Here is a 25,787-nt window from a genome sequence, read left to right as displayed (position 1 = left end):
ATTGACCCTGGTGAACTTTATAAGAACCTCTTGCCAACTCAGGATAAAAATGTACTGGACCTCAGAACTTTGCATCTTAAATCTGTTCCTGTTCTTTCCAGGGCATCAAGGGCCTCAGAGGCTTGGCAGATATGATAGTAAGTGAATATTTTAATTCTAAACTGCATTCTTTTCAGAACACAGAGCTTACCACTTTGACAAAACAGAAATCTATAAAGATTCTTTAGTTTTGCCTCTTATGAATTCTGTTAGTACTTCAAGTTTATAGACTTTACCAAATCAAATAAAAAGAGTAGAATAATATTTTAAATCCTGGAGGGAATCTGGATGTTTTTGAGTAATACCAGTTGACAGGAAAGGAGAGACTGAGGCTACTCCTCTACACAATATGCCTTTTTGTGAAGTTCAAAAATTGCTTATAAAGTATTTATAAGCCAACATACAGCACAGCCCTGGCCTTTGTGTCTCACGGAACACCTGGAAATAATCTCAAAAGTTATGATTTTTTTCTTTTATGTTCCAAGTACAAACATACTATTTGGTAGGTGGAGGGAGGAAGTGGGGACAACTGAGGAGCAGGAAGTGATGGGGCTGAGAGAAGAACAGGCCAGAGAGGAGGGGATCAAAGGAATGAAGCAGAATTATAGGGGAGGTGTTAGGAGTACCTGTCTTGGCAGTCATTCTAAAGAAGTGTGCCAGGATTTGCTAATATAGAGGTCCAAAAGTTGAAGGCATTTCTCTGCCTTCTGTGCTGAGATTCCTGGATTTATACTTTTTCAAAATCAGATTTGATTCCTTTGCTTTGTGAGGCTGATAAAAAAAGAAAAAAGAATTCCTCTTATCTATCTATCTCTAGTAATATGGGCACTATATGTATGTAAAATATTTTTATAAATGCTTTAAAATATCCACGGGATCCAGAAATATAACTGCTGGATGGTTTTAATTGCTGTAACAATTTTTGGGATTTCTAGGGCAGCTTAAAAAGCTTCAGATAGGTACTGATGACATCCATATGACATTTCTAAGTCACCAGGGTGAGGAGGAATACTAGTATACTTCAAATAAAATGCTTTTTCCTTTTTTCTCTCTCCATCTTTCTAACAGCCTTGTGAAATCGTCAATTTCACACGCAAAAACTGCCGTAAGTTGTTTGAAAAAGACTAAAAAAGAGCCAGTGGTGTGAAAAGAGGATGAATCATGGATTGGGGACATAAGTCACTGTGGACCTGACTGAGGTTGGGAGGCACCATTGTCCATCATGAAAGGCTCCTATAAATAAATATATTTAGCTCAGTCCCCACTTGGGTGACTAATCTTCCTCAGTGTGGCCTTAGAAATGAAGTGCTCAAAAGGCATATCATCTTAATGGCGGGGAAAATTCCACTGTACAGTATGGTAACCCATGAAATGCAGTGATAATTGCACTCCTGCACGTCTGCATCTTGGTGTTTCTTATCACAAAACAGGCAAAGAGAAGCTTTGTTCTTTTGTTGTTGTTTTTAATCTGAGGATGTTTTTTTCCATTGAAGAGAGGAAGAGAGGGAGGGGGGAGAGACAAAGAGAGAGAAACATCTATGTGAAAGAGACAAATTGATTGGTTGTCGCCTGCACATACCCGACCAGGGCTGGGAATCAAGCTTTTAACCGAGCTACATGCCCTTGACCAGAATCGAACCCGAGACCCTTCAGTCTGTGGGCCCACGCTCTAACCACCAGGCAGAAGCACTTGCATGGAAAACATATCACTACTCATGTAAACTAATAATGTCCTCTTTCCTCTCCAAAATAACTTCCCTTCCAGCGTGTTCAACAGGTAAATACTATTTTTTCGTATTCACTCAAATCTTCACTTGTTAGCGGCATTGCAGAAAATCTTAAATCTGTGTTTCCGTGTGTCCAGGTGTTTCCAAATGCCCAGTGTTCCCGAGCGAAGTGGTCTTTGCCTTGGACATGTCAAATGACGTCTCTGAGTTGGATTTTGAGAGGATGAGAGACATTTTATTGTCTCTGTTGATGAAGATGGAAATAAGTGAGAGTAACTGCCCAAAGGGTGCGCGAGTGGCCATCCTTTCGTACAACAACAAAATAGATTACCTGATTCGCTTCTCGGACTACAAGGGGAAGCCCGCCCTCCTCCAGGCAGTCAGGAAAATCCCCCAGGAAAGGTCACAGGGCAGCAGGAACCTTGGGGCCGCCATGAGGTTTGTGGCAAGACATGGATTCAAACGTGTGCGCTCGGGCCTTCTCATGAGGAAAGTGGCTGTGTTCTTCCAGGCGGGCTGGACCCATGATGCGGAGTCCGTCAGCACAGCCACACTGGAGCTCAGTGCGCTGGACATCATCCCTGCAGTCATCACCTTCACAGAGGAGCACAACCTCCCTGACGCCCTGGTGGTATGTGGGGGAACCCGTTGGGGGGCAGGGGAACTGGATCAGTTAGTACATGGTCCTTCCCCCTCCATCAAGGACCACAAGAGGGATGAGAGCTGTTCCAGGGAAGAATTTCCCAGAAATTGATGTGTATGCATGGAGGGTGTATTCATTATGGACTCTACTATTAGTGCTGGCTGGCCACTCTTGAGCACATACTTTGTGCTATGTGCCTCATAAACGTTATTTAATTACTAGAGGCCTGGTGCATGAAATTTGTGCACTTGGAGGGGTCCCTCAGCCCGGCCTGTACCCTCTCGAAGTCCGGGAGCCCTCTGGGGATGTCCAACTGATGGCTTAGGGAGCGGGCCTAAGCCAGCAATCGAACATCCCTCTCACAGTCCGGGACCTCTTGCTCCTTACTGCTTGGCTCACTGCTCCTTACTGCTTGGCTCGCTGCTCCTTAGTGCTGCCGCGGAGATGAGCCATTGTGCTTGCCAGCCGTGAGCCCAGTTTCTGGCTGAGCAGCACTCCCCCTGTGGGAGCACACTGACCACCAGGAGGTGGCTCCTGCGTTGAGCATCTGCCCCCTGGTGGTCAGTGCACGTCATAGCGACCGGTTGTTCTGATTTGCATATTAGCCTTTTATTATATAGGATTCCCCAGACTCTATAAGTTAGGTTTATTGTATATCTCCATTTCAGAAATAAGAAAACTGAGGCTTGGAGAGGTTAAGTCTGTCATTGAAAGTCAAGCATCTAGTTCAGGGGTCCTCAAACTACGGCCCGCGGGCCACATGCGGCCCGCCGAGGACATTTATCTGGCCCGCCGGGTGCCACTGCCTGTCCTGCTTAGCAGCCGACTCGTCCTGGGCCCGCAGTGTGCATAGGAATTTGTTCATAGTTTTTTTTTTTTTTAAACTATAGTCCGGCCCTCCAACGGTCTGAGGGACAGTGAACTGGCCCCCTGTTTTAAAAGTTTGAGGACCCCTGATCTAGTTGGTGGAGACTGATGTCTACCTTCAGAGCTTATGTTAAACCACTGTTCTAAATTGTTTTGTGGGGGTCCACAGAATATAATTTTATTTTCTCACTTGGGTCTATGTATTTCATAGAGGAAAGCAAAGCAGGTTATGTGCACTGATTTTAAGTGAAGAGCTGGTTGGGTTTTTATATGTTTACACCCCCATATATATGCTGTTGGCTGCAGAGTCCAAGTTGGGAATGAGACCCTACCCTTCTCAGGGCAAACATTCACAGTTTTTATATCCCTCTGAAATCTCAGCTGCTGCCCCGGGGGTTGGGGCCAGCCCTTTCCACATACACTTCCTACCAGTCTCAATGTGGCTTCTTCTGTAAATCCTTGGTTATAAGACTTCTCTTCAGCTAGTCTTCTGTTGGTTATTCAGGTTGATTGCTCTATATTTTAATTGTAATTCCAATTTGGTCCTGGGAAGAACTGAGTGTAACATCTACCTACTCCACCCACCATCTTGGATCTAAATTGCTATTCTCTACTTAAGAGCTTCCTGGATGCTTATGAGTGTCAGGTTGAGCCATGTGACATTGCCAATAATATTCAGTTGTTTTTGACATGCAAACATGGAAATGTCGTATCATTCAACCTAATAGCTAATGAGTTTGGGCTAGAATACTTAATTTTCTTTGAAGGTTGAGTGTGCAACAGAAGCAGTAGGTGAGAGATTTTGTTGACACAGCTGTGAATATACTTCTAAGAGTCAATAGGTAAAATTGTGACAGCTTGAAAACTGATGGAAAGGATGGACAAAATATTTTAAGCTTTGAGAAACAAAGTTAAAATGCAGAGGGTGCATTCCTTGTTCTTGGTACATCCCTCTTGCCTAGCAGGATGTCTGGACAGGGATGGGTTAGTGGAGATGGAGGCAACTCTCAATAACCTTCTGAAAGGAGTAATAAAGGCAGAATATAAATAAATAATGGTTTACAATAGAGATGTAGCTTTTGTCTTTGGCTCTTTCATCAATGATGAGGTGACTTTGGCAAAGTCTCTTTACCTTGCTGAGTCTCATTTTGCTCAGCTCTAAAATGGAGAGGGTCACAACTAGATATTATCTAGGCTTCTTGCCAGGTGTAATTATCTATTTTCTGGAAGACATTTCCCTAATGATCGGAGAGTGATATGTACGGTAAAGTTACATCCCCCAAATGCTCAGCAGTGCTGCTGTCTGAGAGCAGACGGTATTTTGATCTGATGTAGAGACGATCCTTCCCCAAGATGTTCTTGCCCTCTTTGTGGCTTTAGGTTTGGAGTAAAATGATATAGTGGCCTGTGAGAAGAACTTGCCAACTTAAATATTCATGGACCTCAGTCCTGTCATTTTTATCTGGTCTCCTCTCCATTTCTTGGACATGTTCTTGCCCCAGGATGCTGGGAGACCACTCTGTTCCTTATATTTAACAATTTAGAAAGGATGTTAAATGGTGCTTGCCAGCTCAAATGTAATAAATGACCTCATTTCTGGTGATATTAGCAAGTAGATAAAGTGTGAAAACAAGAACCGCCTTTCAGGGCCTTTTAGAAAAATCTTCATTTCTTTACAACTGGGCATATTGTGACCTTAACCTCCCCTATCCTGTGTTCTATCTGTAGGGGAGTCCAAGTAGGAGAATGTGAATATCCTGTGACTTTTTTTTCTGAATGATCTGCCTGAGGGCTTTCCTTGACTATCTGTGGAGATTTTGTCTTTCACCTCTATGATATTTTATTTTTCAGAACAACACCCAGATGCTTCTGGCAAAATGATGGTTATTGAATTTGAAACAATTATGTAAACAGATACCCTAATGCCTCAGTCCATTTAAACATGCTTGGAGGCTGTGGGTATATTGAAAAGATTCTTTAAACCACCCATTGAGTCCTCTCAGCCCTGGATAAAACAGTATTACAGCATTTGTACTATTTGAGCATAATCCCATTGTCAAGAAGTGTCCAAGTGTCTCAAAACATGACTTCATTCACCCAATTTTTTAAAAGTTAAAAACCAGAGGATTACAGGAAAAATGTAATTTGTGTGCCAGATTTCAAATGTAATTTTTCTTTATAAAAAATATAGCATATGTTTCCTTGAAACAATACCTAAGAAAATAGCTCATGTTTATTGAGCGAGGCTCGGTTCTAAGATCTTCCCACTTATTGATTCACTTAATCCCAGTGAGATTACTGTTAATTTGGGCTCATGTTTTAGGTGATGAAACTAAGAGAAGTTAACTTGCTCAAGGTTTGGAATTCCCATTAGCAATGGGATTTTAATTCAGAAGTCAAAAATAGGAAGATAGTTTAGAAGTTCAAAGTTCTTTCCATGCATTAATTTATTTTATCTTTACAACAATACTATGAGATAGATCTATGAACTGGCCCTATTTCTATTTGTGTATTGTTCCTAAAAAAAACCAACACAACACCCTGAAGAATGGATTTGGATTTCTGACTACCATGAAGCTAAAAAGTAAAATCAGCTTTAGAAGATGAAAATACAGGGATGGGCAAAAGTAGATTTATCTAAGTTGTGAGTATACACAATCATTTATTCTTTTTTTAAAAAAGATTTTTTAAAAAAATGATTTTAGATAGAAAGAAAGGGAGAGTGAGAGCAAGAGAGAGAAACATTGACATGAAAGCATAACATCAATTGGCTGCCTCCTACATATCCCCTACTGCAGTGGTCGCCAGCCGGTGGCCCATGGACCACTGGTGGTCCTTGAGGTCCAAAAGGTTGTCGACCTCTGCCCTACTGGGGATCAAGCTCCCAACCCAGGCCTGTGCCCAGACTGGGAATCGAACCATCAATCTTTCAGTGCACATGATGATGCTTAATCGCCTGAGGCACAGTGTCCAGGGCAACAGAGTTTATTCTTATGTTATTATTTATTAATTATTGTATTATTTATTTTTATTACAACTGCAAACCTACTTTTGCTCACCTCTATGTTAAGAGGAAGGTCAAAGAGATAGAAACCAAGATGGTGGCATAGGTAAGCACCTAAACTGCTGCCTCGCACAACAATTTCAAAACTACAACTAAAAGACAGAACGGACATCATCCAGAACCACAGGAAGACTGGCTGAGTGGAAATTCTACAACAAGAAGGAAAGAGAAAAGCTCATGGAGAATCAGAGGAGCAGCAAAGGGCTGAGGTACGGAGACACGCGCACAGAGAGGAAGGGCGGCTGAGTGCCTGGCTGACTTTCTCTGGTGGGAGGGGGAAGGAAGCCCCCGACTGCTCTGAACCCCAGTTCCGACTGCACTGAACCCCAGTTCCGGGCGAAACCCTGTGGACCCAGGCTCATACAGGGGGAGTCTGGACTGTCAGGTAGAGAGAAAGGCACACGGAGACTTGGAGACTCGGGGGAGCCGCGGCGGGCAGGGGTCTGGAGGCGCGTGCGAGCGCGAGTGCTCGCAGAGAAGATTGCATGCGGAGGTTACCACAGGCTTTCCCTAGCGGAAGGGAGTCGGAAGCTCCTGACTGCACTGAACCCCAGTTCCGACTGCACTGAACCCCAGTTCCAGGCGAGCCCCTGGGGACCCATGCTCTTACAGGGGGAATCTGGACTGTTAGGCGGAAACTCAGGGGAGCCACGAAAGGCAGAGGTCTGGAGGTGCACGCGCAAGGCCAGGGCTGACGGGAAGCCAAGACTGTCTGCTCTGCCCTGAGACTCTGCCCCATCCAAGCTGAGCACAGAGGCTTTTGCAGTTTTGCAAGTCTGATCCTATAAGGCTGTCTCCAGGACTGAACTTCTCCCAGCGTAGACACAGCTCATCCTCACAGCCAACTGGCCTGGAGGTCAATTCCTCCCAGTGACACCAACAACAATCAAGACTTAACTACAACAAAGCTGAGCACACAGTCCACAAAGGGGTGCACCAAGAGTGTCCACCTCAGGTTAACTGGGGAGGCTGACCCACTGGGCCATATAGGAAACCTAGTACACAATGCTACCCTACCAACTCAGGGAAGCAACGAAAATGCAGAGACAAAGAAACAGATCACAAATGAAAGAAATGGAGGAAAACAAACGACTGGATATAGAATTCAAAAATACAGTTATAAGGTTTTTCAAGAATATCCTAGAAAAGGCCGATAAATTTAGCAAGACCCTCGAGGATATGAAAAAGGACCAACTAGAAATTAAACATACACTGACTGAAATAAAAAATATTATACAGAGACCCAACAGCAGACTAGAGGAACACAAGAATCAAGTCAAAGATTTGAAATACAAAGAAGCAAAAAACACTCAACCAGAAAAGCAAAAAGAAAAAAGAATCCAAAAAGTTGAAGATAGTGTAAGAAGCCTCTGAGACAACTTCAAGTGTACCAACATCAGAATTATGGGGGTGCCAGAAGAAGAGAGAGAGCAAGATACTGAAAACCTATTTGAAGAAATAATGACTGAAAACTTCCTGCACCTGGTGAAAGAAATAGACTTACAAGTCCAGGAAGTGCAGAGAACCCCAAACAAAAAAAAATCCAAAGAGGACCACACCAAGACACATCATAATTAAAATGCCAAGAGCAAAAGACAAAGAGAGAATATTAAAAGCAGCAAGAGAAAAACAGTTAGTTACCTACAAGGGAGCACCTATATGATTGTCAGCTGATTTCTCAACAGAAACTATGCAGGCCAGACAGGAGTGGCAAGAAATTTTCAAAGTGATGAATAGCAAGAACCTACAACCAAGATTACTCTACCCAGCAAAGCTATCATTCAGAATTGAAGGTCAGATAAAGAGCTTCACAGATAAGAAAAAGCTAAAGGAGTTCATCACCATCAAACCAGTATTATATGAAATGCTGAAAGGTATTCTTTAAGAAGAGGAAGAAGAAAAAAGTAAAGATAAAAATTATGAACAACAAATACATATCTATCAACAAGTGAATCTAAAAATCAAGTGAATTAAAAATCTGAGGAACAGAATAAACTGGTGAATATAATAGAATCAGGGGCATAGAAAGGTGCAGGAAGAGACTGGACAAAAATCGTACACCTATGGATGAGGACAGTGGTGGGGAGGTAAGGGCAGAGGGTGGGGTGGGAGCCGGGTGGAGGGGAGCTATGGGGGGAAAAAGGAGAAACAATTGTAATAATCTGAACAATAAAGATTTATTAAATTTAAAAAAAAAGTGGAAGGCCAAAGAGAATCTGGGGGTTTTAAAAATAAATGTTGGTATAATTTCAGAATTCATAAAAGTTGATATATATACATATTGTTTTCTTTTTCTTTTCTTTCTTTCTTTTTTTTTTTTTTTTTTTTAAGAAAATACTGGGTTGTCCAGATGGGTCATTTCAGAGGCCATGGATACCACTCTGCTGAGGCCTTGGGAACTGCTATTTTCTGTTGGATTATTACTCCCCCTAAAGGCAGGATTAGCAACTGAGGAACGAATTAGGCAATGAGGCTTCAAACTCTGGCTTTGTCTCCTATGTTGTCTGGACATGTTACTTAGCACTGAGACCTCAATTTATTCACCCATAAAACCGGGATAACCTCAGAGGTTTGTTGTGGGAATTATAAGAGATAGTACTACAGGGACATCTGACAGGTTCTGTGTGTATACTCAGTGTAAGCCATTATTATTACCATCTTCTCAAGGTCCTTAAGAGGGCACCTTGGCCAAGTAACTGTTTGTTAAATTGGATAGCTTTTATTTGTTGAATGCCTGTGGAGTTCCAACTGCCCTGCTACATGCTTTTCATGTCTTGTCATCTTAACCACTCACCACTCAAAATGTGGTCCTGGGACCAGCCACACCAGCATCACCCAGGTGTGTGAGAAATGCCAAATCTCAAGCTCCAGGCTAATCAAACAGGCCCTGCCTGTATTTTTAATAAGATTCCCAGATGGTTTGCATAAATGTTAAAGTTTGAGGAATGTTGGTATGATCTCAACTATCCTACAAGTTAATGCTAGTCTACATTTCCAGAGGAAGTAAGGGAAGGTCAGAGGTGAAGTGACTTGTTCTAAACTACATAGTCCTGGCATTGGCTTTTCCATATGTCTGGTTCCCTAGTCCCACCCTGCCATCCAGCAACCTCAATCCAATGCTGACCCCTAATATTTGCTGGGGAGTCCAGGAAGACCTCATGGCAGTCTTGGTGGGACCATGCCAAATGGCAGGAGCCCAAACTGAACTCAAGCTCCTGGGTCAGTCACAGGTTGCATGACTATTCTCTTCTGTGTCCTTCCCTCATTTTTTCAGTTTCCCCTCCTTGTTCCCTGAGCCCTTACCTCAACTGGATGCCAGATTTTTTTCTAACTCTCCCTCCTTAGGGTCCAGTTAGCTCTTTCTCTGCCAAATCCTCCTCCCCAGCACTTTCTTTCTATCCCTCTCCTCCCTTCTGTCTAAGCCAAAAGTCTCCTCCAACTCACTTCCAGGAATGAACATTGTCCCATGGCCTCTGGCAGCTGAATACAACAGCTGAGACCATGTGGGTATCTCTAGCTTAGGGCCTATGGAGAGTTTTTTAATAGTGAGGGCTCAGGTCCGAGGGTTGCCTATATCCTTTCAGGAAATGTCTTTCTGTTTATTAAATTAAAGAGGGTGCTAATGTAAATCCCTGTGCTTCATCCCCTCAAACCCCTTATACTTCTGTCTTTAGCATACAACTTGTCCCTATAGACCACAACTGGATATCCTATATAATAAAAGCCTAATAGCTAAGTGTCTGACTGTTTGACCGTTTGACCAGTCACTATGATGCGCACTGACCATCAGGGGCAGGTGCTCCAGTAGGTTATCTTGCTGCTGGAGTCCGGCCCATCGGTACTGGGAAAGACAGCCCCGATTGGCCCCAATTGGGACTGGGCAAGAAGGGCTGGACATGCCCTGGAGCCCTCCTGTGGTCCCTCCCTGGCCCTGATCATGCACTGGTGGGGTCCCTCAGCCTGGCCTGCACCCTCTTGCAATCCAGAACCTCTCAGGGGATGTTGGAGAGCCGGTTTCAGCCCGATCCCTGCAGGCCAGGCCGAGGGACCCCACCGGTGCACGAATCCATGCACTGGGCTTCTAGTCCAGGAATAAAGTTGGTTGAGAGAATTACCAAAGGTGCTGATTCAAACTTTAGTAAAGCTTTGAACCTTGAGCAGATCACTTGGTTTGTATTTAAAGTATTTAATTTTTGAGATTTCCTTTTCTGGTGCTGATGGGAGTTTGCAGAAGGCATTGTAGAGCCTGTTTTCTCTCCTCACACTGGGATTCCCTCCTAACACTGTCTCTCTGCTTGAAGTTTCTCAGGAATTATCTTTTCTACTTCCTTATCAGTGACTAGGACCATGCTGGCAAGTTCAAAGTTCAAGTAATTAAATGTTAATGAATAACAACTAAATACAGATGAATCTATACTGAATCATAGTTTCCCTATGGACTTCCATTGTGTTTTTGAATACTTGTTCCCACAATTTTATTTTTGCAGGAAAAGGAAAAATTTAAACATGATCATAAAATTATTCCTCCTAAGAAAAGTGTTTTTTAAAATATACTTTTATTGATTTCAGAGAGGAAGGGAGAGGGAGAGAGCAATAGAAACATCAATGATGAGAGAGAATCATTGATAGGCTGCCTCCTGCATACTCCACACTGGAGATCAAGTCCTCAACCCAGCATGTGCCCTGACGGGAATCAAACTGTGGCCTCCTGGTTCATAGGTCAATGCTCAACCACTGAATCATGGTGGCCGGGCAGAAAAGTTTTTACACAGATACAAGTTTTTAAACTATTCCAATTCATTTGAATTTGGTCATTTTCCAACAAACAGAAAAACAGATGCACAAGTGCATTCTCTTAGCTGCTCAGAGTAAAAGGTAACACAGTGTCCTGAACTTGAGACACATACAGAAAGCAGTAATTGTTGGAACAGAAAGAAAACTTAGCAGCACTGAGTCTTTTTTTTTTAAATTTCTTTATTGATTAAGGTATTACATATGTGTCCTTATTCCCCCATTACCCCCCACCTCCCACTCATGCCCCCAACCCCCTGTTGTCTGTGTCCATTGATTAGGCTTATATGCATGCATGTAAGTCCTTTGGTTGATCTCTCCCCCTTACCTCCCCCCCCCACCTTCCCTGAGGTTTGACGTTCTGATTGATGTTTCTCTGTCTCTGGATCTATTTTTGTTCATCAGTTTATGTTGTTCATTATATTCGACAAATGAGTGAGATCATGTGATATTTATCTTTCTCTGACTGGCTTATTTAACTTAGCATAGTGCTCTCCATCTCCATCCATGTTGTTGCAAATGGTAAGAACTCCTTTTTTACCCTAGCGTAGTATTCCATTGTGTAGATGTACCACAGTTTTTTAATCTACTCATCTGCTAATGGGCACTTAGGCTGTTTCCAAATCTTAGCTATGGTGAATTGTGCTTAGCAGCATTGAGTCTTACCCTAAAATTCTGTTGCTGAGGAAACTGAGGCCAGAGGCTTGTCCAAAAACACATAGCCAATTATGGTAGATCAAAGACTAGGACCTGGGTCATGACACAAAAGCCATTTGTATTGCATAAATTTTTTTTATGAATCACACCTGGGGAACTATTTGAACTTGTTTTGAAGTTTTTCATACTACCTTAAAATTCACATAAATTCTACATTTTAGAACACACTCCACCCATGTTTCCTGTGATTTGAAGACAATGTATCCTAGCTTAGCATTTCCCCACAACTCTTGGGGTAAATATTGATGCTCCTAGGGTTATCTAGTCTTCTCATATCTCTTGGAACCCTGCCGGGGATCCTGATTTCAGAAGCCTTCCAAATTGCCTCATGTGATTTCCAGGAAAGCTATCACTGTGTCATATGCGTGCCTACACTGTTTTCTCTAATCCTTGGTGATTAATTAGATCCATTTGGTTTGGTGAAGCAGATCTGAATGAATGTTGAATGTTGGCGACTCTGCACTCAGACTTCATGTTAGCCTCCTCCATCCAGCAAGAAGTGTCAGGCTTTCTAATCTCTGGAATGTGGGAGCCTTGAGAAGAATTCTATAGATAACCTGCCTGCCTCTGGGCCTTTGTATATGCTGTTCCTCCATACTGTAATGCTTTTCCCTGCTTCTTTGGTAAATATCCCACTCATTCTTTCAAAAGTGCCATATGCTGTTATATTCATCAGGGTCTCTCTATCCTTTCCCTTGAAATTAGTTTCCCTTTTCTGTGTTCCTAAAACATATTATTGGACCATTTTCTTGAAAATGGTTTGTCTATCTTTCCACTTAAGCTCTTTGAAGTCGTGGCTGTGTGTCTTTTTTTTTTTTTTAAATCTCCATATGGCTTGTTAGCACTTTTATGTAGTAGCTGTTTAATTAGTCCTGGTTGATTTGAATTTCTAAGTCAGAAAAAAGCGTAATTTAGGTTGCCTTTGTCTTGTGAAGAACAAGAGAGGATGCATTTCGCCTTTCTTCTCAGGAGATTTAAGAAAGTTCCCATGTTGGGTTTTCTTCTTCTTTCTTTGTGTTACATTAGCATAAACAAAAGTTCAACCCTTTATATTTCTTTCCCCACAAGGGTTGCACTCGAATGTTTGGGATATGCTCTAGTCCTAAACAGAAAGAGTAAAGAGCATATGCTACAGAAAGTTTTTTTCAAAGTAAGCCTTGTCTATCTGTCTCTCTGAGGGCTGGCATGACATCTTCAAATGCAGCCCCTTGCTACCAGGCGAGGGCCCCGAGCTTGCTTGGTCTGGGCCACAGGGATGAAGGAGGAGAAACTGACCTTCAGTGGGGCCCTGACCTATATGATCTGACAGAGAGTAGACAGAGATTGGACATGACTAGACCTAGATATCCACCTCTTTACAAACCACACCTCAATTCCTGAGAGAAACAATCTGAAAGCATGTTTAATTTCATCCTGAGGTGAAAATTCTTCAAAAAGTCTGTATTAGTCAGGGCAGGTTGACTGTGAAACCATTCATGCCCAAGCCTCAGTGGCTTAATATAATAAAGTATTATTTCTGCCATCTATCACAAGTGCACGCAGGACTCCGGGTATGTGTGAGAGGAGGTTGGGTGGGGGGTGTTGCTGCAGCCATTTCAGGACCTGGGCTCCTTTTATCAGAGGCCCTTGTCATACCCATTGGCCTCAAAGCCTTCTTCTGGATCTTCCACAGGAGGTCCACGGGAGCAGTGGGGTATAGTGCATGCACTAGAAATGGCATATATCACTTTCACCTACATGCCACTGGTTAGACTCCGATCCTATGGTCCCACCGAACTGCAGGTGAGGGTGGGAAATGTAGTGTAGTTGTGGCCCTAGGGAGAAGAGGGAGTGGGTTTGCTAATTATCTAACCACTTGTCACATGGACCTTGTTGGATTTATTGTTGCTATTATTTAATATATTACTTTAAAACCTCGAAATCAGTTATTAACTAATCCTAACTGAAAAGGTTAAGTGAAGGAGATAAGCAGATTTGCCATTCCTGCAAAGCCTTCCCTGATTCCTCCTCATTCCTGCCTTCTGGCTTTGATATGTCTCAACTCTGAATACCAGGAATACTCTGGAAAGGCCCCCCTTAGGTAACTGCCTCTTTCCAGTCTAATGGTATATGACTTATATAACCACCTCCTTAAAGGGAGGCGCGGTTCATGTTTATAGCTCTCACCACACTGCATCCTGCAGACTGTGGACAACCACTAAAGATTTATGGAATTTATAAATGATCGAACCCTCAACTCCCTGACCCTCATTCAGCACAACATTACACTGATTGAGGTTTATACACATCAGGAGCCTGAAGACCCACAGCTCTTGTATCCACAACAATGACAGTCCAACCTCCAGGTCAGAATCAGAGAACTAAATGACTATTAATAACTGTAATAGATAATGCCTATATATATATGAACTATAAATATATGAATATAATGCCTATATATGTCTATATTAATACATATAATATTTAAAATGTATAATTATGTTATTTAAATAATTATAACTATACTATTTTAAAAATACCATATTAATATTTTTCTCATCTGAATTGAAAAAAAAAACATGGCCTAAACTTAATTCAGTAAATGACAAATTTGTGTGTGTGTTTGGATTAGATGGATGGAACCAACAGATTTCACCTATTCATCTGGGAGACTAAGAGCCAGCAGGACGTGGAGCGCATGGCCCGCTGCGTTCTCTGCTATGGTAAGCATGGGCTGCATTTCTGATCGGACTGATGTGCATAGAATAGGATGAATTAATTGGTGGCCACAGGCTAGATCTTTTCTTGGTATGTGCAGAGTTTTAGAATCTGGGGATTTCCTGTTAATTCTGGATTACCAGTTTTTCTTAGGAAGTCAGAATAGTCTGGAGTCACAGATGCTGGGTTCCTATGTGGCTACTGTCAGCAAGAGAACTGTGCCTACCCGCTTTGGATGGGCCAAGTGTCTGCTAGTGCCTCACCTCTCCTTCCCTCCCTATTGCCTTACCCCTGGCCTGCTCTGCTTACTTACCTGTCCTGCCAGCTTCCTGTAGATGGCTGTGCTTGTGTTCCTTCTTTAGTGGCACCTTAGTGTGAAGGGCAGACCACAGAACTAAGAGTCAAGAGTCTTGGATTTAGGCCTGGATTTGCCATTGACCACCAGTGGGATATTGGCAGGTCATTCAATGTCTCTGTCTTCAGCCTCCATTACTCTATCCCACATGTCACACCAGCCTGTGCCAAAGAAAATTTTGTGCTGAAACCCATGCACACCCATGTGTAGAGGGTTCTCATCCAACCCCACGTCACCCAGGGCTAGAGTCCTATCTGTGAAATCAAAAGGGGATTTAATTGTTTCCTCTTCTTGATCCACACTAAGATGTAACACTGCCATGAGAGATTTGGTCCTGAGAACTGGGTCAAGTCAAATGCAGTCATTGCCATTGGCAGAGTATGTTACAGCTGATGAACTGCTTTCACATCCATCATCTCATTTGACACGTTGTCTCTCTGGGCCTCAGTTTCCTCTCTCGTAGAAGCATAGACCTAGCTGGTATTTACTGAACTTGAGTTTTTCCTGTATCAGGCATTGTTCTGAGCAGTTACATATATTAAATCATTTTAAAAACTTAAACCTCACAAGGTAGGTACTATTATTATCATCACTGTCCCTATCTGACAGATGAGGAAACTGAGGCAGTGGGAAGGCTGAGTAATTTGCTCAAGGTCACCCACCCAGTAAGAGGTAGAACCTGGACTGAACCAGGCAGATGTCTATGAACCTAAAAATGAAGAAGCCATATGGCCCAGTAATTAAAAATATTAAACGTGGGATCATCGTCTCGATTCTTTCTCCTGAAAAATGGGCATTTACTTACAGCGCCCATCTGTGGCCCTTGTCAACACAATGCAAATAGCATTTAGCAGCACCTGTTCTTACCAAGAGTCTGGAAGTGTGTTTGCCGGAAAGGAAAGCCATGCATGGTAACTCTGGCCTCTCCTGCCCTTCCTTCCCAGACAAGTGCCGACCAGCCCCGGAGTGCAGGTCGGGCACCCCTGGACCCCTGGCAGTGGACGTGGACATGGCGTTCGTGGTGGACAGCTCCCACAGCGTCGGCACGGATGTGTACCAAGCCGCGTTGCATCTAGTGGACACCATGCTCGACAACCTGGAGGTGGCTGCACAGCCAGATGCGTCTCTCTATGGGGCACGCGTAGCTCTGGTGATGCACACGACTCCAGGCTTCCGGCCGGGAGCAGGACAGCCCCCTGTGCTGGAGGCTTTCCTCCTGACCACCTATGGCCACCGGACACAGATGCAGAGGCACATCCGGGAGGCCATGGGCCACCCCCTGCACGGAGCCCCGGCCCTGGGCTACGCCCTGGAGTGGACACTAGAGAAGGTGCTCCTGGCAGCCCCGCTGCCCAGGAGGGCACAGGTTCTCTTCGCCATTGTGGCCAGTGAGACTAGCAGCTGGGACCGGGAGAAGCTGAGGACTCTGTCCTTGGAGGCCAAGTGCAAGGGCATCACTCTGTTTGTTCTGGCCTTGGGTCCCGGCGTGGGAACCCATGAGCTGGCTGAGCTGGCTGGAGTGGCCAGCACCCCCTCTGAGCAGCACCTGCTGCACCTGCAGGGGATCTCAGACCCAGAGGTGGCCTACGCCAGGCGCTTCACATGGGCCTTCCTGAACCTCCTAAAAAGTGAGCAGTCTCTGAGCACGGGGATGCTTGGGGGGGCTGGGGTGGGGAGAACTACTTGCACAGCCTGGCATTTGGGCGAGCAGGTGCCCACTGAACCTTCAGCCTTGCTGAGGTACATGCAGCCCCACAACCTCTGGGAAGACCGTAGAGGAGCGTCCTGTTTCCTGAAAACCCTGAGCTGCCATTGCCCTGACACTGTGCCAAGCCTAATGTTGGTTTCTTGTCTGGAACCTCTCAGCTGGTGGTTGGAAAGCCTCAAGTCTCCCCCCAGCCTCTTGATTTTCTCATTTACCAAAATGAACATTACAATCTCTTATTTGTGAAGCCTACATTCAAATATGTGCATGGAGGGGGTTTGAAAGCACCAGTGCTATACAATTATAAGGCATAGTTATTGCTATTACTATTTCCCGTAATCCACACCCCAGAATCCAGTGGTGTATAATAGTGCTTCTCTAATTTTCACATGCACATGCATCTCCTGGGGAGTCTTGTCGAATGTAGCTTCTGATTCAGTAGGTCTGAGCTGGGGCTGGGATTCTGCATTTTTAACAAGCCCCCAAATGATGCTGATGCTGGTAGTCCATGAACCACGCTTTGAGTAATAAGAGTATATGACATTTATTTTTCTGGGATTTGCTCAGGTTGGGTGGATGGAGCCAACAGTGAAGGTTAAGGGGCACACTAACAGTGCACCTGGACAGGAATTCTTCCCCATCTCCTCACCTCCAATCAGAACCAAACTAGTTGAACCAAAGTCATGGGCAGCCAGTACCAAAGCTGTATTCCTAGCATGATAATGGAGATCGTTGGGATTTGGGGGTGGGTATTGATCTGGTCACATTTCTAGGAGTTTGTCTTGGGCTCTGTCCACCACTGCTAATCCAAATCAGGTCATGTACAGGGTGCCTCGAGGTGACCTGTGAGGCCTTCTTGCTGGGAGACATGAGTTTCTCAGTTTATAAGAGGGTGTGATATCCTGCTGGGAGCCTTGAGGGACATCTGCCCCTCAGTGAAGGGATCAAAGGGAGTCTGATGGACATCTAGAAGTACTGACACGGCATTTGTGCCTCTCCAGTTGGAGAGGTACAAAGATCAATGACTTGGTTCTGGTCCTACTTTTGCCACTAGGGAGCTGTGTGACCCTAGAAAGGTCAGTGAAGCACTCTGAACTTCCAATTTCTTATTGTTGTAGGAGATGGAAGAGAGATTTGCAATATATGGCTGATGGCTTAGTGATTCTTTGAGGGAGACGAAGACTGAATGAATCCCTTTTCTAGTCTGTTTTAATTTCATTTTTTTATGTTTTATTATGTTAGGTTGCACTTTATGTTTTCTTATAGTCTTTTATGTTGTGATTTTACATTATTCATATGATAGCATGCATTTTATGTTTTCATTTTTTTTAATTTTATTTTTATATTTGTTTTATGCTTTGCTTGAATTTTACATCTTTTTGATTTTATGTCAATGGATTTTTGTTTTTATGTTTTGTATCATTTCATTTTTATTTTGCTTTATTGTATATTTTACTGTATTTTATGTTTTATTTGATTTTATTTTGTCTTTTAAGTTTTTGTGTTAATGGATAATATTTTGTTTTTATGCTTTATTTTACTTTGTTTAGTTTATTTTCAAGTTTTATATTATTTTAAGCTTTATTTGATTTGACTTTATTTTGAAATTTTACTTTCAGGTGGAACAAACCAGTACCCACCCCCAGAGCTCATTGAAGAATGTGGGGGCCCCAGCCGAGGGGACACTCGGATGCAATCACTTATTAAGAGGTAGGCTGAGGGCAGAGCTGAGATTGTCCCATAGTTCTGTCCCTTGCAGGAGACAACTCCTTAGAGCAGTGGTCGGCAAACTGTGGATCACGAGCCATATGCGGCTCGTTGGCCCCTTGAGTGTTCTAACGCCACTTCTTCAAAATAGACTCGCCCAGGCCAAAAACCGACTTCTGCACATGGGCCACGAAGTTTCAATCGCACTGTATGTGCGCGCCCGCACGTGGTATTTTGTGGAAGAGCCACACTCAAGGGGCCAAAGAGCTGCATGTGGCTCGTGAGCCGCGGTTTGCCGACCACTGCCCTAGAGAAAGGTCATAGGCAGTGTCAGTCCTTGACCTGACCCAAACTATTGGAGCGAGCATGCTCCCGATTTGACAATTCTGATATGGTGTGTCTTTTCTTTCCTTAAGAGTAATACAGGACCAATATAAAACATTGAAAGAACACATAAGTGTATAAAAGCAAAAATTAAAATTTTCCACTCCATTCCATCCCCATCTTATTAAAGTTAATAACGCTAAACATATTATTGCTACTTTTGTCCAATGTGATAACGAAGTCATTGGGAAATGCTCAAACCCAAAGCTTTATTAAGCTCAGCAGTATCCATTGGAAAATGAACCTCTCAGTTCTCATGGTTTGGTTATACGGTTTGGCATGGATTGTTTTTATACAGGCTGCCCAAACGCCAGCGTGGTGTATCTGGCTTTGCTGATGATTTAGAAGCACTTGAAGCAACACATTTTTTTCTAGAAGAGAACAGAACAGCAACGATGACATCTATAATTCAGCCAGAAGCACTTGAAAATTATGAAAAGAATGGCTATGCCACTGAAGAAAACGAACAAGAAATGTCTACAAATCGAAAGAAAAATGGAAGAGAAGTAAATTCAGACACTACTTCTGGTAAAAAACAAAAACAAAAACAACTATTCCTTACTCCTTAGGTTGACTTTACTTTTTAAAATCTTTATCTTTTTTTATTTTTTTAAATCCTGCGTACTGTGTGTGTTAACTTGCAAATTTTGGCTTTTATATATTTTCCTTCCAAATACACAAATTCATATATGCAACTAAAGAAATTAGTTTAAGACTATATTCAAGGACTAACTTACACCTGAGTGTAAACTTTGCGCTGAACAGAAGCTATTTCAGTGGGTAAGATGGGAGCACATCCTATGAAATGTCTGTATTTCATTGTGGAGAAGCAATGATCTATTGCAGAAGCAGCAAACATACTCCTGACCTGCAGGACAATGCACTGGCTTGTAGAAGGCTCCTTCATCTATGAGTGGCCACATATGTGCTGACCAAGTTTTAGGAACCTGTGGGTTCATCTAAAACAACTAGCAATGATTTAGGGTTATAGCAGGTAATAATGCAGAGACCATGTCACCTCTTACATGGGCTCAACAAAGTGAGCAAGACAGTGACCACATTAGAAAGAGGTTTGGGAGGATTTGACTCTCAAGTTTTTAAAATGTAGGGGAAAAGATGGCTGGAAGAATTTCTAGTGAGTGGTGTGGTCAGTCCTGCTTAGATTAAATGAGAGATAATTGCCCAGAGGTTTTGAATGTGCCTAGATGGTTCTCTATCTGGGACTGCTAGCTAAGTGGCCACATCACTGTGGCTCAGTTTTACGATCTGTAAAGTGGGGATTGTGTGAATACCTATCTCAGAGTTGTTTTGAGGATTTATGTGTTTGACACATAACAAGCCTACAACCCAAGGTAGGTATTAAGATGCAGATATGTCCTACTGCTTAGGTTCCAAAGTAAACAGATGTTTAAAGGAAATAATAACAAAACTGATGGACAGAGGAGTGGTCACTCCCAGCGGCACATTTTACCTCCTTAGGTGAAAAATTCAGGATCGCACTTATCCTGTTGATCATTCTGTTCTCAGTATGTAATATTGTCAGGTACTTCACTAAGGCAGTTATTTTCAGTCTTGGCTGTAAAATAGGAATCTCTAAAAATTCTCAAAGCCCAGACCGCATCCCAGACCAATTCAATCAGAATCACTGGGCTGGGGAGCTACCCTACAATTCCACCGAGCAACCACGAGTGAGAACCCCTGCTCCAAGGGAGCCTTTCCTACAAAGTCAAGGTGAAAGAGAAGGAGGACAGCTGACAGGTCATCTAATCCAGTTCTACTCACAGACAAAAATTAAGGCCTGAGGGTCCCCCACATTCCTTACCCACTCTGTAACTTGGCTGTGGCCAGTCCCTCTCTCATTGCATTCCAAGGCTACTCTAAGCCTTCACCACCTCTTTCAGTTCCTTCCCGCGGGTGTCTTCCTCTAGCTGATGCCCATATATTTTTGCTTTCAATAGAAAGAAAAGTGCCAGGTGCAACTTCCTGTGTTTTCCTGCACTTCAGTCAGAGAGAAGAGCTGTCCCTGGTCTTCAGCTGTTCCCACTGACAAAAAACCCACAGGGCTCTTGACTTGAGCTCTTTGGGATGGGACCACTGCTGGCTGTAACCTTCTTCTTCAAACACTGTTCTCTCTTGGCCCAGAGATATTCTCCTCTTATTCTACTTCTGACCAGTCCATCTGGGCTCCTTTTTCCAGGTCTAGCCCCACAGAAAGAACCAGGTTTCATGGAACCTGAAATTTATGCAATCTAGGGGCCCTCTTTAAGAAAGCATGTAAAATTATTAAAATTTAATTCAAACGTGACTATTTGATGCAAATGAGGGGCCCTGAAGCTTAGGCTTCACGAATTTGATGGTAAACCTGCAATGCCTTCTTCAAGGTCCTTTCTTCAATCCTCCAAGGACTCTACATGTCCTACAGGGACAAGCTTTCCTACCATGACTTCCACAAGCCCCTCTGTACTGATGATTTCAAACCCGTACCTTCGATCTTTGACTCTCTCCTGAGCTGCAGACCAGCTTAGTTAACCAACTGCCCTCCAGATGGCACCATGGCACATGCCCGCAGTCATCTCAGACAAACTCAATTAAACAAATGGGACTCATCTTTCCCATTCAAACCTTCTTCACCTTTATTCTTTATTGGAATGAATCTCCGTTGACCCAGGAATGGAAAGCTAAAACCCAAACATCACTTATTTTCTCTTCTCCTCTCCTCCTGCCTCCAACTGGTGACCACGTCTTCGTGTGACTTCCTCCTCAGCATCTCTTAGATCTATTCCCTTTCCCACAATCTTCCCTTTTAATACATTGGCTTTCACCTTGAGTGTAATTGCAATGCTGTCTAACGAGTTTCATTTCTTCCAGTTTGTCCTCCTTCCTATTCCATTCTGAACACCAAATTAAGTTTTCTAAAATGGAAATCTGGTCCTGTCATTTGTCTTCTTCTTTATTTCCCAATGGTTTATATTATAGGGGTGGGGAACCTTTTTTTCCTGCCAGCGGCCATTTGAATATTTATAACATCATTCGTGGGTCATACAAATGTAGCAACTTAAAAATTAGCCTGCTGTATTCGGTCAAACATTTAATTATCTCACCCCTAATGCCTGGGCAGGGCCAGACCAAATGATTTCACAGGCTGGATGCTCCCCTGGTTTATAAGATAATGTTCAGATGCCTGGATAAGGCACACAGGCCTCTGTGATTAGACCTGGCAGTGTCCTCTGAGGCCTACTGGCTGCCACTTCCTTACCTTTTGCACTGTTTGTAGTAGCCCCGATCCCCTGTTCTTTATTCCAAGTCTCCATGCCTTTGCTCATGCTCATCTGTCCATTTGCAGCCTTCCACCTGGATTACATCTACTCATCTTTCAATACTCAGGTCAAGTTTCACTACTACTTAGAGTCTTTTCTGGCCCCCAGGTAGTCTTAAATTTTCATGGCCTCCTTTGTACGCCTGTATCTTAAGCAAAATTCTTCCATGGTACCTGCAACCTTTCATTGCATGTACTTGTAAAGAATTGTCATAGAAGCCAGGCTGATCCTGGTATAATTTTCAATTTCAGTGCTAACTCCAAAGTACACAGATCTATTTTTTTTGGCTTTCTCCTCCCAAGAAGGGTGAGACATATGTATCAGCAGAGAGAACCAGCCCGGGGAATATTGCAATGTCATCGTAACTGTTCTTCAGACCTGTCCAGTGTTCTCCTTTCTCTCCCCACTTTCTTCATTTCTGGATTCGTGGACTTGTTTGAGTAAAACTGATTGCTGCTGCAGAATTCTTCTAAGAAAGGCAAAAGTTAACACTCTTGGTAAAAACAATGCAAATGTAAAATGGGGGCATAGCAATAATTGCTTGGCTGAAAACTTGTTTGCCCCCCAAATGCCATATCATACTGATAAACGAAAACTTGAGACTCTGAGGCTCCCTTAGGTTGCACAGAATACCTTGGAGATGAGTAGTTTAAAGCATCGAGGATTGACTTTCCTATAGCTGTACTGACCCACGACTAGCCACATGGGCTATTTAAATAGAAAATCATTTGAAATTAAATAAAACTGAAAATTCAGTTCCTTGGATGCAACAGCCATATTTCAAATACCCAATAGCCACATAAGCAGTGACTACTGTATTATGCAGACATAGACTATGTCCCTCATTGCAGAAGGGTCTGTAGGGCAGCGCTGCTCTAGAAAAATAACCTAGGAGAAGCAGCCCCTGGTTGTCTCCCAGGTTAAATGCAAGGGTGGGGCTTCTAAAGACAAAAGCCACAAAGTGTCTCTAGGAAAAGTAATGATAGATTGATTGATTGATTTGTTTGTTTATTTATAAATACTCAACTGTGAATATTTCTTTTATTGATTCAAGAGAGAGAGGAAGGGAGAGAGAGGGAGAGATAGAGATAGAGATAGAGAGAGAGAGAGAGATAAGAGAGAAACATCGATCAGTTACCTCCCATGTGTATTCCGATGGGGATCAAACCCACAACCTAGTTGTGTGCCCTGACCAGGAATCGAACCTGAGACCTTCTGGTGTATGGCTTGACACTCTAACCAACTGAGCCACCCATCCAGGGCAAAGTAAGGATCCATTTAAACAAGTCCTTGGCCTGTCAGTTTGGAATCAGTTTGTAATGGTAGAAGTTGGTGTCAGCTGATTGCTGAGCCCTAAATCTATTTGTTGGACCCAGAGAGTACAGTCAAAAGTTCACCACTGGAGTGTTTTTCTGTTGACTCCGATAATATTTTTGGAGGAGCATTTGCTCTGGCTCCTTCTCCTGGGCCCTCACTGCCTGTTCCCCCCTGCCCCCCAAGTCAGAGCCATGCAGCAGGCCAATTCCAGTGTGCTTGTTCAAGGCACAGGACCATTCGTTACCTCACTAAGAGTGCATTTCATCCCCTTGGGTCCAGTGCATCTGGTCACTCCTTCAGGAGAACTAGTCTGTGCTGATTACACTAATGGGGGTACGTCAGCAGCTTCTCAGGAACAGACCACAAATTTTAACGCTTGCTTTCTGAAGCAAGATACCTTCCTATTCGGGAGTGATTGAAAGGCCCAGGGGAAACGGGAGGGTACCACTTTTCTGTAGTGTGGTACCTGAAATGAAAATACCTGGAAAAATTGTCTGATTTAGAATCCACTGTATCCCAGATTTTGCTCTGTTGTCACTTGTTGATTCCCCACGGTTTCTTCATTTTCCAGGAACATCATGTTTTCCTTTTAATATTAACTTCCTGGGTAAGTGTCAAGATACAATAAATAATACATAAACTGTATTTGCTTAGGCCAGTGGTCGGCAAACCGTGGCTCGCGAGCCACATGTAGCTCTCTGGCCCCTTGAGTGTGGCTCTTCCACAAAGTACCACGTGCAGGCGCGCACATACAGTGCTATTGAAACATCGTGGCCCATGCGCAGAAGTCGGTTTTCGGCCTGGGCGAGTCTATTTTGAAGAAGTGGCATTAGAACACTCAAGGGGCCAAAGAGCCGCATGTGGCTCACGAGCCGCGGTTTGCCGACCACTGGCTTAGACTATTAGAAGGCTTTGAGAGTAGGAAGCGACTGAGATGGTTTGAATAAAGAGGGAAATAAGTATAATGAACAAGTAAGGAATTCTCAGTATCAGAAAGATTTATTTACTCATTCATCCGCTCACTCTTTTATGCATTGTCTGATGTATCTGCCATGTGTTAGGGACTGTGCAAAATAATACCTGAAATTGTATTACACCTTTCACATATGTTATGTGACACCTTACAACAACTTACAAAGGTGTTTTTTTTTGTGTGTGTGTGTGTTTTTAAATATTGTTTGCATGGTCTAGGAAATTGAGGCTCAGAAAGATTGTTTCTTGCTCAAGACTACATAGCCAGTAGATAGTGAGGCTAGGATTCATTTTCAGGCCTGTGACACCAAACCATCGCTCCCTTCCTGTCATGCTCATACAGGAAATTCAACCCCTCCCATTTGTTTTGTGGCAGGTCCCTGTTTGATGGATCCAATGGAAGGCGAGTGCCAGGATTACATCCTGAAATGGTACTATAACAAGGACAAGCGGGCTTGCCAGCAGTTCTGGTATGGCAGCTGTGGGGGCAATGCCAACCGGTTCGAAACCAAGGAAGAATGTGAGGTTTGGTGTGTCCCAACACCCCTGTAGAGTCAGGCAGAGCCTCATTACTGTTGCCTCTGCTTTAATCCCGGATGAAATCGAGATTGCCTTCCTGAGACAGTGCCGCAGCTCCTAAGTGATGAAGCCCACTCTGCATTCGCAGAGGTCGATTCCTAACCCACTGAACTTTTTCCTGCCAGCGGAGGACTTGGGAAAAGCGATTTGTGATTGGAGAAAGACTGCATTCTAGTAGTTAAAAAAAGTAACTGAAACTGTCCTGAAAGTTATTTAAATGATGTAGAACTGACTGATAAAGAAATTTGACCTTGACCTAACATTCATTTTTTTTTGGCTATGTAGCAAAAGAGAAATCGATGTACGCAGTGAGTAAAAGCTAATTTGGAAGTGAGTTGAAACTTGATTTCTTTTTTACCACTTGAAAACCTGGAAGTATTTGTCACAGCAGAGGTTTGGAAAAAGACACATCTAATGTGGAATTTCATCCTGACTACCGTTTGTGAAAAATAAAGGCAATCTCCATGAAATCATTTGGTGTGACATCACGTGTGCTGCCTGCTCACTTCAATCTATGCTATTTTTTTTTTTTGCTTTGTAGTATATTTATTTTTATTTTTTAAATTCTTTATTGTTTAAAGTATTACATATGTCTCCTTTCCCCCCCATTGATCTCTCCCCGGCCATGCACCCCCTGCCCAACCCAGCACATGCCCTCACTCCCCTAGTGTCTGTGTCCATTGGTTATCCTTATACACATGGATACCTCTGCCTCCACGCCCCGGCCCCCCGCCTTCCCTCTGAAGTTTGACAGTCTATTTGATGCTTCTCTGTCTTTGGATCTATTTTTATTCATCAGTTTATGTTGCTCATTATATTCCACAAATGAGTGAGATCATGTGATATTTATCTTCCTCCAACTGGCTTATTTCACTTAGCATAATGCTCTCCAGGTCCATCCATGTT

General features: G+C 43.3%; 1 protein-coding gene across 1 annotated transcript in view; it reads left to right on the top strand.

Annotated features, from left to right (window-relative positions):
• The window catches only part of LOC308251860 (collagen alpha-4(VI) chain-like), a gene marked incomplete at both ends in the record, with an annotated part of 97,408 nt that extends 72,554 nt beyond the window's left edge, over nucleotides 1-24,854 (top strand). The window contains 9 exons of the mRNA XM_080675525.1: nucleotides 102-137; nucleotides 1,108-1,144; nucleotides 1,805-1,816; nucleotides 1,904-2,397; nucleotides 14,460-14,550; nucleotides 15,845-16,528; nucleotides 18,225-18,315; nucleotides 18,995-19,224; nucleotides 24,679-24,854. Of these exons, the coding sequence (XP_080531651.1) occupies nucleotides 102-137; nucleotides 1,108-1,144; nucleotides 1,805-1,816; nucleotides 1,904-2,397; nucleotides 14,460-14,550; nucleotides 15,845-16,528; nucleotides 18,225-18,315; nucleotides 18,995-19,224; nucleotides 24,679-24,854 (1,851 nt within the window). The remainder of the gene's footprint in view (nucleotides 1-101; nucleotides 138-1,107; nucleotides 1,145-1,804; nucleotides 1,817-1,903; nucleotides 2,398-14,459; nucleotides 14,551-15,844; nucleotides 16,529-18,224; nucleotides 18,316-18,994; nucleotides 19,225-24,678) is intronic.
• Nucleotides 24,855-25,787: the final 933 nt, after the last annotated feature.

This window comes from Plecotus auritus (genome assembly GCF_963455305.1).
Source record: "Plecotus auritus genome assembly, chromosome: 6".
In the NCBI taxonomy this organism is placed as follows: domain Eukaryota; kingdom Metazoa; phylum Chordata; class Mammalia; order Chiroptera; family Vespertilionidae; genus Plecotus; species Plecotus auritus.
This window is presented reverse-complemented; position numbering and strand designations above follow the sequence as displayed.